Genomic DNA, 16,987 nt, shown 5'->3' on the forward strand with positions numbered 1-16,987 from the left:
TTGGGTTAATTTAAAAAAATGTGAGGGATCTAGGGATTGTATTTCGAGTGGAGCTAGCATAGGTTATTTACCACTCCCTAGGTGTCAGTTCTGACCATCTCCTGAGCCCAACCCCGCTCCTACCCGTGGCCCAAAGTTATAATCAGGTCAGATGAGAAAATCTATAGTGTTTATTTGGGAACCTATTCATTCATTCTTTCTTTCTTCTTCTATTTAGGTGTTGAAAAATCTCCTAGGACTTTGGAAGGCTGAATGGACTAAACATGAAGAGCTTAAAAGCGAAGTTCCGGAAGAGCGATGTAAGTGGGCCGTGGCCCGTGGTCTGGCCGCCGGGCTCTGCTCCGTGGGGCTGCAGAAGCAGCTCCCACTCCTGCCCCACAGGGCGCCAGGTTAATAAACTACAGACAGCGGAAGCGCTTGGCCAGCTCAGGGTGGCTTCTGCCAATGGCAAGCTTTGGCTTCCTTGCTGTTTGCGTGGATAGCTTTCAGATATGTCGTTTTAAAGATTCCCGGGGCCTGTGCCTTGTAGAGAAAGGAACAGTCGGGATTACATATCTTAAAGGAAAGAATTAGAAAAATCATTAGCATTTTCTAAAGTTGCAAAATTCTGATTCAGAGTGTCATTTTCTAGAAGAAGCAATTCTCATGAGGGAGGTTAAGGAATTCCATATTAGCGTGCCTCGTCTTAGCCTTTAACTCTCTGTCAGGGCATTCATGATAAAACAGCAGTACCCGGGGCGGCCTGTACCTCCACTCCCCTGCATTCTCAGGCTCTTATGTGTTTGCTATTCATCATAAAGGACTTCGGATTGGAGGAACCAGCTAATGACATCAGAATTAGGAAAATGAGTCTCCGGAGAAGAAAACGGAGAAAAACAACATAACGGATGGTGTATAAGCGGTGCCATTTTTACATAAAGTTATTTTATAAACCTGCTGATAGGTCAGCCTCAGCAATGTAGAGACCCTGTTTCAAAATAAAAAATGAAATAGGGCTGGAGTGTAGTTCAGAGGTAGAATGCCTCTGGGTTCTATCCCTAGTATCACATACACACACACACATACACACACACACACACACACACACACACACACACACACAGAAAGAGAGAGCCTACTAGGATCCTGTCTTATGCTAGCTCCATTCCAGGTGCTTCAAGCAGGATTGTTGAATGAGAGAAATTCATGGAAGAGTATTAGATAGAAGCCCAGAAATGTGGCCCTTGAAACAGGCTCGGTTATTATATAAGATTAGGTGAGCTGAACTTCAACTTACCCCAAATCACTTTTAACAGCTTGGCACAACTGTGTTTTTGCAGTAACGATGTCTTTTATGGCCAGCATGTCACATGCATACCTACTTTTGGCTAAGTCTTATCTGCTCAGGTTGCCTCGTGACATGTAACTTAATGCTCTGATAAGGCCCAGACCCGATGAGATGCTTTGGTGATTGTTGCAAAATATTATCTCACCTAAAGAAAGAGCTATAAAGGTTTCTTAGGAAAAAAATCAATATTGCCTTACTATTTTTATGGTGACTCGTTAGCCATTTTGTAATGCATTCATATTTCAAAATGCTGAGTTGTACGTACATCATAGACATATACAATTTTTGTCAATGACAGTAAGAAGGAAAAATTGAAGTTTGGTTACTTTTAAAATGTCAGGGATCTAGGAGTTATATCTTGCGTGGAACCAGCACTCAGAGAATCTAAAGCAACTTGGACGGTGTATAGTTGCCTCTGGCCACGGAGAGTGCTCTGGGCATCTGACTTCCTTAGCTGCTCCTACCCTAGGAAACCTCCTTCGACCTTCTCATCTGCTGGCTGTATGACACCAAGCCTGCTCTTGTCTTTCGGCTTCAACTAAAGAGGACCAGTGTCACCAAGTTCAGCAGATAAGGTTTATAAATAATGCAATCACATTAGCAAGTGTCTTTTTTCATTCTAAGGGAATTTGGGTAGTTTACTCGTCTACACGTTGAGACTATTTTAGCCTAATTTTGTGAGAGTTCCATACTTTTAGCCCAATATTGTGAGAGTTACATAATATATGACAAGGGCGATGGGGGGAATGATAGGCATATAAACTTGCGGTTGAAAAGTTTTTAATTTGTGGCATCAGAGAGGGTGTTGTTGTAATCCAGTTTTTAAAGAAAAAAAAAAACTGAAATAGTTTCATGATTAAAAAAAAAATCAAGCAAAAACACTAGCAGGAGTCTCAGAGATTTGGCAGCAGAGAAGATTGTGATTTTGGCAGTGAGCACCAAGAGAAGAAATGTTGGAGGAGCATCCCTAGGGAGGAGAGCAAAGGAAATTGGTCTAATGAAGCCAGAGAAATTCTCATGGCTTCCCAGATTCATCATGCCTTGTTCCCCAAGCTCCATAACCATATAGCCAAGGGGGGGTGAATCAAAACAAAACACAAAAAGCAAACCATTTCAAACTTCGCTTTGTTAACCAGCCATGTGATGATAATAACAGGTCCCCATGTTGGAGTCATTACTGTAATGTCAGGGGCCAGCCTCTTCACGTTAAATCCATTTCCTCTGGCCACAAACCTGATGTGATAGGTTTTATGACGAAGCTCATTTTGCAGATGAAGAAATCGAGGCCCAGGGAGGTGGAGTCATATTCGCCTGGGTCCTTACAGCCCAGGTTGAAGTACCAGTTTCTTTGGCACTAAACTCATCAGATCCCATGACCCATGTTCTCCAGGGTGGAAACATGGCCTGTGGGTAGAGATTCTATTTTATAAAATAGGGTATTGGGGACGCAGATTGGAAAAGCAACTTCAAGGTTGGGTTGATGTTTGTGGCTTTAGACAGATCTTCTTACTTTGGGTTACCCACCTGAAAATGATTACTGTGAAAGTTAAGAGCACTACTGGATATGAACACACATTCCAGACCCTGCTGCTGCTCAGAAAAGGCCTGGTAATACCTACTCCTTTTTCCTAACAAGAAACCCAAAGTAAAAAAAAAAAAAAAAAAAAAAAAAGTAAGATTCAGAAGTTTTTAGAGCCAGAAGTGGTGGTACAAACATATATGTAATCCCAGTATCCCAGTCCTTGGGCGGCCAAGACAGGAGGATTTGAGGTTTGAGGACAGCCTCAGCAAATAGTGAGACCCTCATCAATCTAGTGAGACCCTGTTTCAAAATAAAAATAAAATAAGGCTTGAGTTATAGCTCAGAGGTGGAATGGCCCTGGGTTTAATCCCCAGTACCCCCATGTCCTCACACACGTGAATTGATGCTTCTAAGAAGGAAAATTGAGAGCTGGAATCGAGTAGGGGAGGGGAACCCACTTTCCAGTGTATGCCTTTCAGTTTGAAGGTTTTGGTGTATGTACATGTGTGTATGTATATTGCTTGTTACAAGAAAACAAGTTTACAAATGATTATATCCAATTGAATGAGTCAAACTACAGTCTTTACCTGAATGAGTGGTCTCTCTCAAATATCCTAAGTCATCAGCCATCCAATTCCCCTGCCTGTCTTTGTGTGAGGGAGAAGGGCAAAGAAAGAGTTCTTTGTACTTCTGGGAGGTAGACAGAAGAGGATGGCGGATCAGGTTCATGCTTTATAAAGATAAGACAGGTGACCCACAGTGCGATTACATTTCAGCAGCCTGCGTCTGGGAGGTCTGCGGCCAGATTAGTTTGTTGGCCATTGAGAACAAAACCCTAGAGTAAAAATAAAGACTCGAGCGACCCACAAGAGCCCCCGTGGATGGCCTTCAGGTCACTCTGCTGCCCCAGGTCCATCATACTCATAGAGATTTTATCAGAGTGTCCTTTCTGAAAGACGCAGGCTGGCTCCATGTCCAGGACAAGTTTATGTGAGTAAAGTAAGGGTGGGGTGTAATTCTATGGGCTGTGGTTAGACAATGTCACTGTCTAGTTGTTTTGATCCTAAATATATTTGGGACCCTCCAGATAACTCACAGAGGCTAAAAAGTATTTGGGAGCTTGTATGGTAGAAGACTTTTTTTTTCACTTGAAGTTTATAGCTTTGGAGTGTTCTCACCCTTGGATTTGGTACTAGAGAAGGGGTACAAGAGAAATAGAACCTGTAGTTTTTTCCTTTTTCTTTCTTTCTTTTTTTTTTTTTGGCGTGTGTGGGGATGGAACCCAGAGGCATTTGACCTCCGAGCTACACCCCCTGCCCAATTTTTTTTATTCTTTATTTTGAAACAGGGTCTCACTGAGCTGCAGAGGGCCTCACTAAGTAGCTGAGGCTGTCCACGAACTGTGATCCTCCGGTCTCAGCCTCCCGAATGCTGGGATTACAAGTGTGCGCCTCCACGCCCGGCTTAGTTCTTTTCTTTACAAAATTGAAAAACTTAGGTGGGAGGAGAGAAAATGCATGCAGAAAATATGAACAGAATATAGATACTAAAGGGGCCTTCAAGATGAGATACCTAGCTGTTAGATTGGGAAGCCTGGAGATAAACACTTGATTTTCACTTGAAAACACATGGTTTTCAGGAAGATGAATCACTGTGAATGGGAGAATTTGGAGTGCTTAATGAAGGTGAAGCTTCACTCCAGCCTTGAGTATGGGTGGGATTCGGAAGGATGGTTGGACGTCGTCGGTGGGTAGACTGTCAAAAGTTGCCCTTGACAGTGCAAAGTAGCAAGACTTCAGGAAGCCAGCAGAGTGCCACAGCCTGGCTCAGCTTCAATGCACACTGTAAAACTTGCAGTCTAGTTTTTAAGATGGATAGGCTGACTTTTATGCTTACAAAACAAGCACAGAGTTCTAAGTCATCATTATTTATATCTTTTATGGCTGCCATTGTTTTATGCCTTTTATCCTTTCGTTTAAAAGTGGCTTCTTTTACCTCTTTAAATATTTGCAGCAACTAGAATGTGGTTCCACATGGAAAAATGAGCTGTCATCATGAAAAACGAGGCCAAAGAGGTTGGGATTTCCCTTTGCTAGTAAAATGCTCAGGCTTCTGGAATTTCTTTGCAAATGCCAGTTCTTAGCGTCTGGGTGAAATGGGTGGAGGTTGAGGGATGGGGAATGGACTTGAGAGATCTTTGTGACAAATTTTGAGAAATGCCACTCTGACATTGAGTACTTTACAGTTGACTTTGTGGGTGTGTGTTTAATTTCATGAAAGATTTGTTCCCAATTATGTTTCCCCATCGTAATAGGGACGCAGTAACCTTTCCATTAAAAAAATCTAAGCAGCCCATTTAAGGTGACTGGCTCTTTGAAAGATTAAATCAATGGTATACCTTTATGTGGCAGCCCCTAAGCATTGCAGCCTTCCACCAAAGAAAGACACACGACCCGTGAATCTTGAGGAACCAGACACATCCTGCTCAGTCAAGGGCTTGAATTTGTTGCCTGTTGAGATAACAGCTCTTGTGAAGGTCGACAGCCCACATCCCTGCCAAAGGTATTTTTTCAAGGAGCGTTTAGTCATTCGTAATAAGTTTTTACAGATGCCTGAGCCTCCCTCCCCCACCACACACATGCGCGCGTGCGCGCGCGCGCACACACACACACACACACACACACACACACACACACACAATGGGACTGTTTAAAACTTAAGTCTCTGTCGACAGAGGAGCCTCAGCCAATTCCATTGTGAAGCTAAGCCTCCCTTTTCACAGGCATAATTTAAAAATATACCAGAGGTGGCCCCATTGGGTGGAGGCAGGAGACTCCAGTCAGTTTCTAGAGAGCGATTCGGTCAGGTTTGTGTCATGCTGCATATTTTCCAGGTCTTGTCAGCCCTTTCCTAAATGTAGATTCTGCTTGCTGCCTGACTTCACCTTGTAGGAGTCGGCCAGGGCTTCCACACAAAGTATCACAAACTGGGTGGCCCGAACAACAGAGATTTATTGCCTCACAGTTCTGGAGGCTGAAACTGTGCTCCGGGGCACTGGCTGGGCCTGTTCCTGCAAGGGCTCTGAGGAGAGTCTGGCCCCTGCCTGGCCCCTGGTTTGCTGGTGACCTCTGGCTCCTAGATGCAGCCTCTCTGTCTAATTTTCATCTTAACAGGACAGTCTCCCTGTGTACATATCTGTCTACATTCCCGTGTTGTATGTATGTATGTATGTATGTATGTATGTATGTATTTATTTTGCGGTACTGGGGATAGAACCCAGGGGCATTTGGCCTCTGAGCTACACCCCCAGCCCTATTTTTTATTCTTTGTTTTGAAACAAGGTCTCACTGAGTTGCAAAGGGCCTCAGTAAATAGCTGAGGCTGTCCGTGAACCGTGATCCTTCTGTCTCAGCCTCCCAAATTATTTACAAGTGTGCATCGCCATGCCCGGCTCCCCATTCCCCTGTTTCATAAGGACACAGTGAAATTGGAGTAGGGCCCATCCTAATGAACTCATTTATTTTACTTATATTTTGTGGTAGCAGGGCTCATACCCAAGGGCTTTCTACCTCTGAGCTACACCCCCAGCCTTATTTTCATTTTTTTTATTTTGAAATAGCATCTTGCTAGGTTGCTGAGAGCCTTTCTAAATTTTTGGGCCTGTCCTTGAACCTACAATACTCCTGTCTCTGCCTCCCAAGTCCTAGGATGACAGATGTGTGCTACCATGCTCTGCAACTTAGTGAGACCCTGTTTCAAAATAAAGAATAAAAAAAAAAATAGGTCTGGGGGTGTCGCTGAAAGTAGAATGCCCTTGGTTTCCATCCCAGTACAGCAAAAATAAAGAAATAAATGAGGATTTTCTACAAAACCCTAATTATAAATATGATCACATTCTGAGGTAGGGGCATTGGATCTTTAACATATGAATGGGGCATAATTCACCTTATAACTCACCAGTATGTCTTTTCAGCCTTTGGCACCTTATAACTCACCTCTATGTCTTTTCAGCCTCTGGAGTCCCTATGCCCCTGACTGAGCTCACACAGATATAGACCTGAGCTCTACCGACCCTTCTGCTTGGGGACTGTTTTCATATTTGTGATAGTCTACACAATGAGTCATCTGGGACTCATCATTTATGTCTTTATTCTGAATTAATTACCTAATCATTTTGAAGGAAGGTTATTGTTGACCTACATTTTTTTTTGTCAGATTCTTTATGTAACTTTCACTCAATAGAGATAGCATTAGCCAAAGGCCCAGTATGTCTGTAAAAACAACATAAGTGAGTAGCCTTGGGTTTGCTTTTGCTTGAGTCCCTACCTCATTATTTTATTTCATTTCATTTCATTTCATTTCATTTCATTTCATTTCATTTCATTTTATTTACTTTATGCTAGGAATGGACACCTGCCATACATGCAACACAAGTGTTCTGTTACTGAGCTACATCTCCACTCCTTTAGGTCCTTAAAGAAAGTGTATTTTGAACAACTTGATTCTTTAATTATTAGAGTGGTTTCCATGGCATTAATGGAAATGCTTTTAGTTGTTTTGCAAAGCGTTACCTGAAAAGATTTCGATTTTTATTTCCTTAGGAGACCAAATGATCTGATGGTCTCTAGCTCTCTCCTCTCTGGGCTGCCTGGTGAGCTGTTTTTCTGGGAGGTAAAAAGATAACAAGAGAAAAGAACAAGGAAACGTCTAAGGAAATCCATGCTCTCCTTGGATGTATTTATTTTTAATGTATTTTTTAGTGCCGAGAGTGTTTTAATGGCCACTTTTGGACTTTACCTGTGTTTCTGGACGGTGTTTGTTTGTTTTAATGGTATTAGTGTTGAACCCAGGGGCATTCTACCTCTTAGCTATTCCTCTAGCCTTATTTTATTTTTATTTTGAAACAGTCTCACTAAGCTGAGGAAAGTCTTGCTAAGTTTCTGAAGCTGGCCACAAACCTGCAATCCTTCTGTCTCACTCTCCCAAATACTGGGATTACGAGCATGTGCCACCACACCCGGCTTTTAAAGGGGTTCTGATGAGAGTCAGTGTGACCGCTTAATTCTTCCAACTGTTATTTCATAACAGAAGCTGTAAGGTCCCTCTGTGAGTTTGGAGTGGATGCTTTACTTAGTGACCAGATAAGCTGCTATCACAAAATACCTGGAAATGCAGCGGCTCAAATAAGATAGAAGCTGGTTTTTTTTCTAAAGTAAAGGTTTTAAGCAGTGCAGGAGGCAGCAGGGCAACTTCACTCCATAGATTCTTCCAGGGCCCCCTGTCTTGCTGTGGTATCCTCCTGTTTCTTATAGGGCAGCATGTGCCAGTGGCAGCCACTAGCTGTATGTGGCTTTTGAGCATTTGAAATGTGGCTAGTCCAACTTGAGATGTGCTAGAAAATAAAATACACAGCAGATTTCAAAGACTCTACACACTCCCACAAGGATGTAAACTATTAAATATTTTCTACAACTTTTTAATAAGTACACATTGAAGTGCTAATATTATGGACATAGAGGAGTAAATAACCCCGGTAAAGCTCATTTCACCTGTTACTACTTATTCTTTTTTTTTTTTTTAATGTGGTTATTAGAAATTTTAAAATGCTGTCTTTTATTATAACTTTTATACAGCATTGTTCCAGGCTGGTCATGTTGCATGATCAACATTCAAGTTTTAAGAACCAAAAAGAAGAATATTAAAGCACAAGCATATAGTTTTTCAAAGCATGTGCACCAGAGGGCACAGATCATGGGCCTCGTAGGGAGCTGATTGGAGCTTAGTCACATGCCCTGTCTAGCTGCAAGGGAGGAGGGAAAACATATTTTGTAGCTGGTAGCCATGAACCAACCAAACCTGAGGGCCTGGGAGAGTGGATGCTGGAGTCAGGTAACTTAGCCACAAGCAGTTTCCACAGTCTCATTAGAGACTTGAATGTTAAAAGGTGAGCCCAAAATGTTCTCAACCTTTGGTGACTTCCTGCAGTGTTGTTACTTTTCTCTGGCAGGCCATGGCTCTTGGCTGGTACCTGCCCAGTCCCCCTTGCTGTGGGGGAGGAAGCCTCTTGTAGCAGTGCAGAGTTAGGTGAAGTTAAACACCTTTTCCATGTTAGGAATGGAAACTGCTCCTGGGTGTTATCAGTGGTGACATTAGGTAATCAACAGGCTTTTTCTTTTTAAGTCTAATAACATACTGGGTGACCTGATCTGATAAGATATGGGATTAGCAAGGGTCTGTTTAAGTACTGTTTTATAGTTGTGATTTTGGGGTTCCTTATACAGACAGGAGCTATAAGAGTCGGGGAGTGATGTCAGCCTACACACTTAGCTGTGGTTACCCTGAGTCCATGTATCCAGGCAACATGTAATTTTTGAAGTTGTGAAATCTGAGGATTCTTAATTACATTAATTATTTCAGAATACAAACGGCAGGTTTGTCTCTCTTAAATTGTGGGGCTTGGAGTTCTGAGCAGAATTTTAGAGTTGACATTAAAAATAGTAGAGTAACTACTTCCTTGATGTGCAGTTTTATCGATGTATCTAAGCTCATATTCGCACTTTTGGTGACCACGCTGCCCACATCTTTCATGCTGGGTTTGTTGTTGATCCTTGTTCCCCGGGTGCTGTTTGTGAGACCCTGTGATTCTCATGTACTTGTGCTTCTGGGTATTTTTTTGAACTGAAATGCAAGACAGTTTTTAATCCCACATAAATTTTACTTTGTTAGTTAACTTTGCTAAATTTCTCTAGTTTTTACATCATTTTAAATTCGAGTTCTCATAATCACGTCAAGTCATCCACAAACCTGGGTCGGCATGCCTAATTATTTTTAGTCTAAATTGTTTATAAGTATTGAGTAACTGAAAGGTGAAACCTTCTATATGTTTTCTTATATACGTATGAGAAAATTCTATTTTTTTGGGGGGTACTATGATGGAACCCAGAGCCATTCTATTGCTAAGTTATAACCTCGACCCGATTTTATCTACTATTTTGAAACAGGGTTTCACTAAGTTGTAGAGGGCTTTGCTAAGTTGCTTAGGCTGGCTTTGAACCTGTGATCCTCCTGTCTGAGCCTCCCAAGTACTAGGATTACAAGTGTGTGCCACCATGCCCAGTGGAAATTCTTATATGTATATGGAAACACATATACATATATACCTATATAGGTATATGTATATATGCATATACATATGTATTATTTCATATATATTTGTGGTGTGTGTGTGTGTGTGTGTGTGTGTGTGTGTGTGTGTGTGTTGCTAGGGATTGAACTCAGGTGCATTATACCTGAGTTCACTTTTATACCCCCAGTCCACTTTTATATTTTATTTTGAAACATGGTCTCACTAAGTTGTGAAGGGTCTAAGTTGCTGAGGCTGGCCTCAAGCTGGGGTCGTTTTGCCTCAGCCTCTCAAGTCCTGGGATTACAGGTGTATGCCACCATGCCTGGCTGAGAAGTAGATATTGTGTATGTATTTGTATGTGAACTGTTGACCTGCCTTCAATAGTGCCTTAGTTCGCATTTGTTATCATTATGGTTTGGGGATTGAACCCAGGGCTCGAGCATGCTAGGTGAGCATGCTATCACTGGGCTAAACCTCTAGCCCCTTAATCCACATTCTTTGAGTCTGGTTATTGCACTTATTACCAGCTTGCCTATGGTACTATTTCTCAGCCCTATTTTCTATCCTGTCCCAGTTTCATATCTCTGTGACATCAGGTAAATTACATAATCCATCTTATCTTTCATTTTTCCACCTATAATTCAGGGTGAGAACAGCACCTCCCTTAGAGCATCGTCATGAAGATTAGGATAAAATCTGGCACAAGGTGAATTCTCAGTGAATCAGAGCCACCGAAGACTCGGGGTGCGATGCCTGGTGCTTGGTGTCCTCGGTGTCCTGTGATGAACGGATGGTCTCAAAACATTTTCTGTCGAGTTGGGACCATCTGACTGGCTTGCATGAAAGAGTTGCAGCACTGCAGGGCTCTTGGCTCAGATCAGCTGGTGTGGGCGGTGGACACCATAGGAGTTGAGGGGAGGCTTCCTGGAAGGGAGGTGACCTTGGGGCTGGGGAGGTGACACTTGGCAGAGGACACCAGTGCTGCTGAGGCAACAGGTGGGTGAGGAGACTGGCCAAAGAGGAAGGTGTAGATAGACAAGTAATAGGAAATCTAGTTCCCAGGGAGGGACGGACTTCTCCGTGCAGTGTTAAAAGCCCAGGAAGGGGTGGGGCGAATCAAACCGAGGAATGAGGTTTTGAGATGATTATATTTTGGCAGTAGACTGATTGGGGGTTTTGAGAGAATGTAACCCGAGAAAGGGGCCCGGCCTAGGGCCAAGGCAAGGGTGGTGGCTGTTTCAGGGAAGGAAGGGATGGGATTTGAGTGGGTGTGGGGTTGAAGAGCAGGGAGGGAGCCTAGATTCCTGTTGATGCACAAAGGAAGGTCTCTAAATTGAGTGGCCACACCCAGCTTTGGCTGTGCCAGCCCAGGGTCAGTGCCCCTCACCTCCTGGGAGAGCTGGTGTGGGCTTATTTTTGCCCTTTGCATTTGACTAATTAACTTGTTGGGGGGAAAACATTAGGAAACCAAACTCAGAGATGATCTATTTGATCAAAAGAGAATGTTTAATGATCAGTTATTCAACACTAAAATGGATTTACCCGCTAGGCATTACTGTAGCAACTTCAGCTGCAATTTGTTTATGCTTAGCTACAGAAAAGAACTCTCCAGACTCCCATTTTCCAGATGAGAAAGCTGCAGCACAGTAACCTGCTGTGTTACTTCCCTAAGTGCTCCTGTAACAACTCGTATAAATGGAGCCCCTTAAGCCTCAGAAGTATTGGTGCCTTCTGCTGCCTGTGATCTTTGGGATTCCTTGGCTTATAGGAGCCTCAGCCCCATCTTTGCCTTTGTCTTCACATGGCTGTTTTTCTGTGTGCATGTCTCTGTCCAGATTTCCCCTTCTACAAGGACACCAGTTCTGTTGATTAGGGGTTCATCTTATTGTTTACCAGTGCCACCTGCATGACCCTATTTCTAAATAAGGTGGCATTCTGAGGTATTGGGTAAGCTGACTTCAATAAATGAACTTGCAGGGAGACACAGTTTAACCTGCAACACTTGTGCAAATCCCTAAGGTCTGGTGAGAATGAGGGCTTGACCCTGGGGACTCTGGCTCCAGGAACCTGGTGTCCACCACAGCTGCTTGCCACCAGGAGAGGCAAGATGTTAGATGTACTGATTCCAGCCAACCAGGTAAGGGCCTGAGACTGAATTTCAGATTCCTATTCCAATTGCCAGTGGCAACTGAAAGGTGATAATCATGGGTAAACTTCGGCCAAAACATACTTAGTGAGGCCTAGTAGCCAGGTCCAGAATTTATCAGGTGGAGAGATTTTGGTGCCAGAGATAAGAGGGGGGTGGAGAATATGGAAATAAAAGTGGTTAGACCTGTTTTAGGGAGGGGTGTGGCCCAGGGAGGAGGGCCATACTGGGATGGAAGACTTAGGAATGTAGGTCTTACTTTCTGTTTTTAAAATAACAAGGACTTAGCCCTGGGAAGGTCTGGGGAACCGTTCCCCCTGGGTGTCAAATTCTGGCACCAGGTTCAGGTCCCGGAGAATTGTCTGTGCCTGGAGAATACCTGGGAGGTGGCTTGTTTCCTAAGCCCTGGACTTACTCAGGATTGGGCGAGTAAGCCAAGCAATCATAGGGAGCCTGTTTCTGTGGACTCCTGCTTCTCCATGTACATTTAGAAAGCTACAGCAGCCCTTCCCCATCAGGTCGTACTCTTCCTGTAGCCTTTCTGCTCAGATTCCCAAATTTTAGACAAAAACAACTGGTCAGCGGTGTTTTCTGGTGCATTTGCATTAGGGCGGCCTACCTTGGATTGTGCTGTGCGACATGAGCAGCCATCGGTGGAGGGCGTGGCCCACCTGTGAACAGTCCTCCCTCAGTACTGTTGGGAGATTGGTTCCAGAATGGCTGTGAACACTGAAGTCTGTGGATGCTCAAGTCCCTCATATAAAATGGCCTGGTGTTTGCATATAACCCATGCCTTTTATACTCTAACTCATCTCGAGATTACCTGTAATACTTAATACAAATGTGAATTCTATGCATGTAGTTATACTGTATTGTTTAAAACATAAGTTATATTTATGTAGTATTGATACTTTTTTATATACTTTTATTGGTACATTGTAGTGTCACATCATAATGCAGTTCAGAGTGATAGGGACATACAAGTACACACACTTGGTGAACTTCCCCTGTATATTTTTAAGAAATATTTTCAGCTTATGATTGATGGAATTCATGGACATGGCACCCATGGATACAGAGGGTTGATTGGGCTTGTTTTGTACCCAAGCTGAAATTATTTGTATTTATAGTTTATTAGCTCAGGTGGTTGGAGAACCACACTACAGAGAAGACAGTGTGAACTTAGACCTTGTATACGCTAATGAATTTCTCTGGTCAGAAAATTACCTAAATTTAGACCTAGTTTACTATTTGGCTGGTCACAAAAGAACTTGACTGTCATTGACTAAGGGTACTGCTGTTGGTTACCAGAAACACAACAGTGCTTATGTCTTGGTATTGATGGGGCAGCTGTTTTCAACCTCATTAAAGGATACTATGACATCATTATTTTTACACTCTTGTGCATTGGGGAGTCATTGAGTCATAGTTTGTTCAAAATATTCTGGGCAGTTTGCTCCTAGTAGGGGAAGAAATTCTCCAGAATGGTCAAAAAAGTGTTAAAGACAGGCACAGTTTTCTGTGCATAAACATACTGAATTTTCTTTAAAGCTCTGATATTTCAAGCCCAGGGTAAGCCCTGTTAACACCACACTCTCTTTTCTTTTCCACAAACCCATGTTTCATAAACAGCACTGTTGGGTTGGCCACTGTGATAATTTTTTATATATTTGAGGAAAGTTATGTTAAGGAAATAATGTAAGAGAAGTGAAGAATTTATTGTAGTATTATTTATATTAGCAAAATAATTGAGATTAGCCCATATGTTGGAGTAGGCAGATTTTTACTTTCATAGAAAAGAATGTTCTATAGCCATTTAAAATTTCAAACTTAAAAATTATGCAGCAACTGGGAGAGTGCGTAAGAATTTAGTGGAGAGAAGTAGAAATTATAAAATTATATTTTCCATTATAATTATAGCAAATATAAAGCAGAAACATATAGTATATACCAATTTTTCATAGAGGCAGACTGCGGAGATAAGGGTAGTAAGGGTAGGCATAAATATTTTGCTTTATATTAAGAGGATGATACTTTATAAAATTATAATCCACTAATATATTTAAAGTAAAAACTTGGTTTTGAGTATATTTTGAGTCCATAATACCTAGTCACTTAAAATGTTTCTGAAACTGGGCCTGGTGGTGCAGGCCTGTAGTCCCAGTACTTGGGAGGCTGAAACAGGAGGATTGCAGGTTCAAAGCCAGCCTCACAATTTAGTGAGGCCCTCAGCAATTTAGTGAGAACATATTTCAAAATAAAAAAGTGCTGGAAGTACAAGTCAAAGGTAAAATGCCTCAGAGTTCAATCCCCAGACCCCCCCCCACACACACAAATAAAAATAAATTTAAAAGTTGCAGAAAATTAAAGCTGCTTCATATATTAAGAGATGAAAGGAAGTTCTAAACATATTTGTGATGTTTTAAAAACTTTTAGTGGTTTTCTCTTCCTAGAAGCAATTACAGAATACATAAACAAGGCTAAGAGGTCTCTAAGGGCAGATCCAAGTTTTGTGAAGCCTGAGGTTTATACAAAAATATATGGGAGTCTCCTCTTTAAAATTTTTTTTCAAATTACACACACACACACACACACACACACACACACACACACACACACACACACAATGCGAGCACACATTGCGCTGGGCCTTGGCCATTGTTGGGCCTTGGACAGGATCTGAGGTTTACTAGTCAGTAGTTCCTGGCTTCAAGAGAAGTCAGCCCTCTGAGGCCTGAATCTGCTCTTCTCAGCTTTTAGAAGTTTAAGGAAGGGACTTGAGGCAGCCAGTACTTCAGATCCAAGCACCGACCTCTGGGTGCTTGCAGGCAATGCAGATGCAGTCTAGTAAATTGCACCAATGACAAAGGCTTCTTAAGAATTTATAGTGATTCTTTTCTGTAGTTCAATTATGTGCCTCATCTTTTTCTCCTAGCTCAGTGATTCTCCAAGTGTGATGCCTAAAACAGCAGCCTCAGCATACCTGGGGAGCTTGTTAGAAACGCAAATTCCTAAGCTCCAGCTCAGATCCACCTAATGAGAAACTCTAGGGGTGGAACCCAAGGATCCCTGTTTCAAGCCCCTCCACATAATGATGATGAAAACTGAAGTTTGAGATATAATCTGGCTCCATAGTTAGTTACTTGCTGGGTATTTTATGAAACCTACCAGGAAAGCTCTCAACTACTGCTTACTAGGATCCACCCCAGGATTCCACCTCCAATCAGAGAGAACTTTAAGCCACTGTGGTAAATGAAGAAATGACAGCTGATGGCTCTTTCTTTTCTTTTCTTTTCTTTCTTTTTTTTTTTTTTTTTTTTGTGGGTCTGGGGATGCTACCTCTGAGCTACACGCCTTGCCCTATTTTATTTATTCTTTATTTTGAAACAGGGTCTCACTAAGTTGTGGAGGGCCTCACTAAGTAGCCCATGATCCTCTGGTCTCAGACTCTTTTTAAAAATTTTTATTGGTACTTTGTAGTTATATATCTTAATGGGATACACAATAGTAGAGACATGCACACATCACCTAATTAGCCCTTCCTCAATTCCTGACCCATTTTCTCCCCCTCCCTCCTTCTCATGTTTGGCTTAGTGATTGACATTGATCTGTTTGTTAAAGTACATCATGTGCATTGGAGAATTTCCCTCTTCTCCCCTCCCATCCCTTCAGTTAGGTCGCCTCATTTGCTCATCTGTAGTTTCTCCTTCTTCGTCTAGAGTTCCTCCTATGACCTATTTTCTCCCTACCTTCTGCTTATTAGGGAGAGCATCCGATTTCTTATTTTTTTTTGTGACTGACTAATCTCACTTATCATGATAGCTCTTTCAATAAGGAGAGCTTTAACTGACTTGCTGTACAGGGGAACACGTTCCTCTGTGTCCTTCATTCCAGCAGTTTTCCCTAAACTCCACCAAGGAACAAGTAATAATAATTACTTATCTGAATGGCTGGGCATTGTTTTGTTCTCAGACCTAGAAGTATCACCGTGGAGGAGTTTAGTTGAACCTAGCGTGGTAGCACGTGTCTGTAATCCCATCAGTTTGGGAGGGTGAGACATGAGGATCACAAATTGAAGGCCAGCCTAAGCAAAAAAAAAAAAAAAAAAAAAAAAAAAAAAAAAAAGTGAGACCCTGTCCCAAAGTGAAAAATCAAAATAAAAAAGGCTGGGAATGTAGCTTAGTTATAAAGCTGGGGTGGGGGGGGTAGTTGATTACTCGAGCTCAATTTCTGAAAACCTTACTATCTCTTAACTTCTCTGAGCTGTTTCTGCTTATAGGAAAATGGGAATTGTAGAAAAGCACTGTCCTCCTAGGGAAATTGTGAGGATTAACTCTGATAGAAATGTGCTAATTTCCAGCTATAGACCCCTGTCAAATTTGTTTGTGTGCAGTGCTGGGGATTGAACCCAGAGCCTTGTGCCTGTTAGGTACTATTTACTCTAAAGCTGAGCTACACCCCAAGCTTATAAATCTATTCTTTTAAAAATAAAATTTCTTCTATATTTGTATTTCATAAGCTGAATTCCATAAAGGATTGGATAATGAAGAAATTATTATTCTTATCTCCCTGTGGAATAATTTCACTTTTATTGCTTTGACTTTTATATCCCATGGGAAGCTAGAAAGAGAAATTATCCTTACGAGGCTGGGACCAAGATGTGTTTACCTTATGCTGTCCACTTCTGTAGTCATTAGCTACATGTCTGTTGAGCGCTTGAATTGTGGTTAGAGCTGCATCTACGGAACTGAATTTTAACTTGTATTCATTTGAATAAATTTATATTTACAAAGATACACTCAGTTTAGACATTGGAAAATGCCTAATTAACATTGGAACACCTTGAATTTATTTATTTGAGTGCAA

General features: G+C 42.0%; 1 protein-coding gene across 2 annotated transcripts in view; it reads left to right on the forward strand.

Annotated features, from left to right (window-relative positions):
• Positions 1-245: 245 nt before the first annotated feature.
• RAI14 (retinoic acid induced 14) overlaps positions 246-16,987 on the forward strand; it is a gene marked incomplete at both ends in the record, with an annotated part of 124,742 nt that continues 108,000 nt past the window's right edge. The window contains one exon of one of the 2 annotated variants that reach the window (XM_080692441.1): positions 246-299. In XM_080692441.1, coding sequence (XP_080548567.1) covers positions 264-299 — 36 coding nt within the window. The remainder of the gene's footprint in view (positions 300-16,987) is intronic. The other variant, XM_080692439.1, reaches the window with a different exon arrangement.

This window comes from Muscardinus avellanarius (assembly GCF_963383645.1).
Source record: "Muscardinus avellanarius genome assembly, chromosome: 1".
NCBI classification, from domain to species: Eukaryota; Metazoa; Chordata; class Mammalia; order Rodentia; family Gliridae; genus Muscardinus; species Muscardinus avellanarius.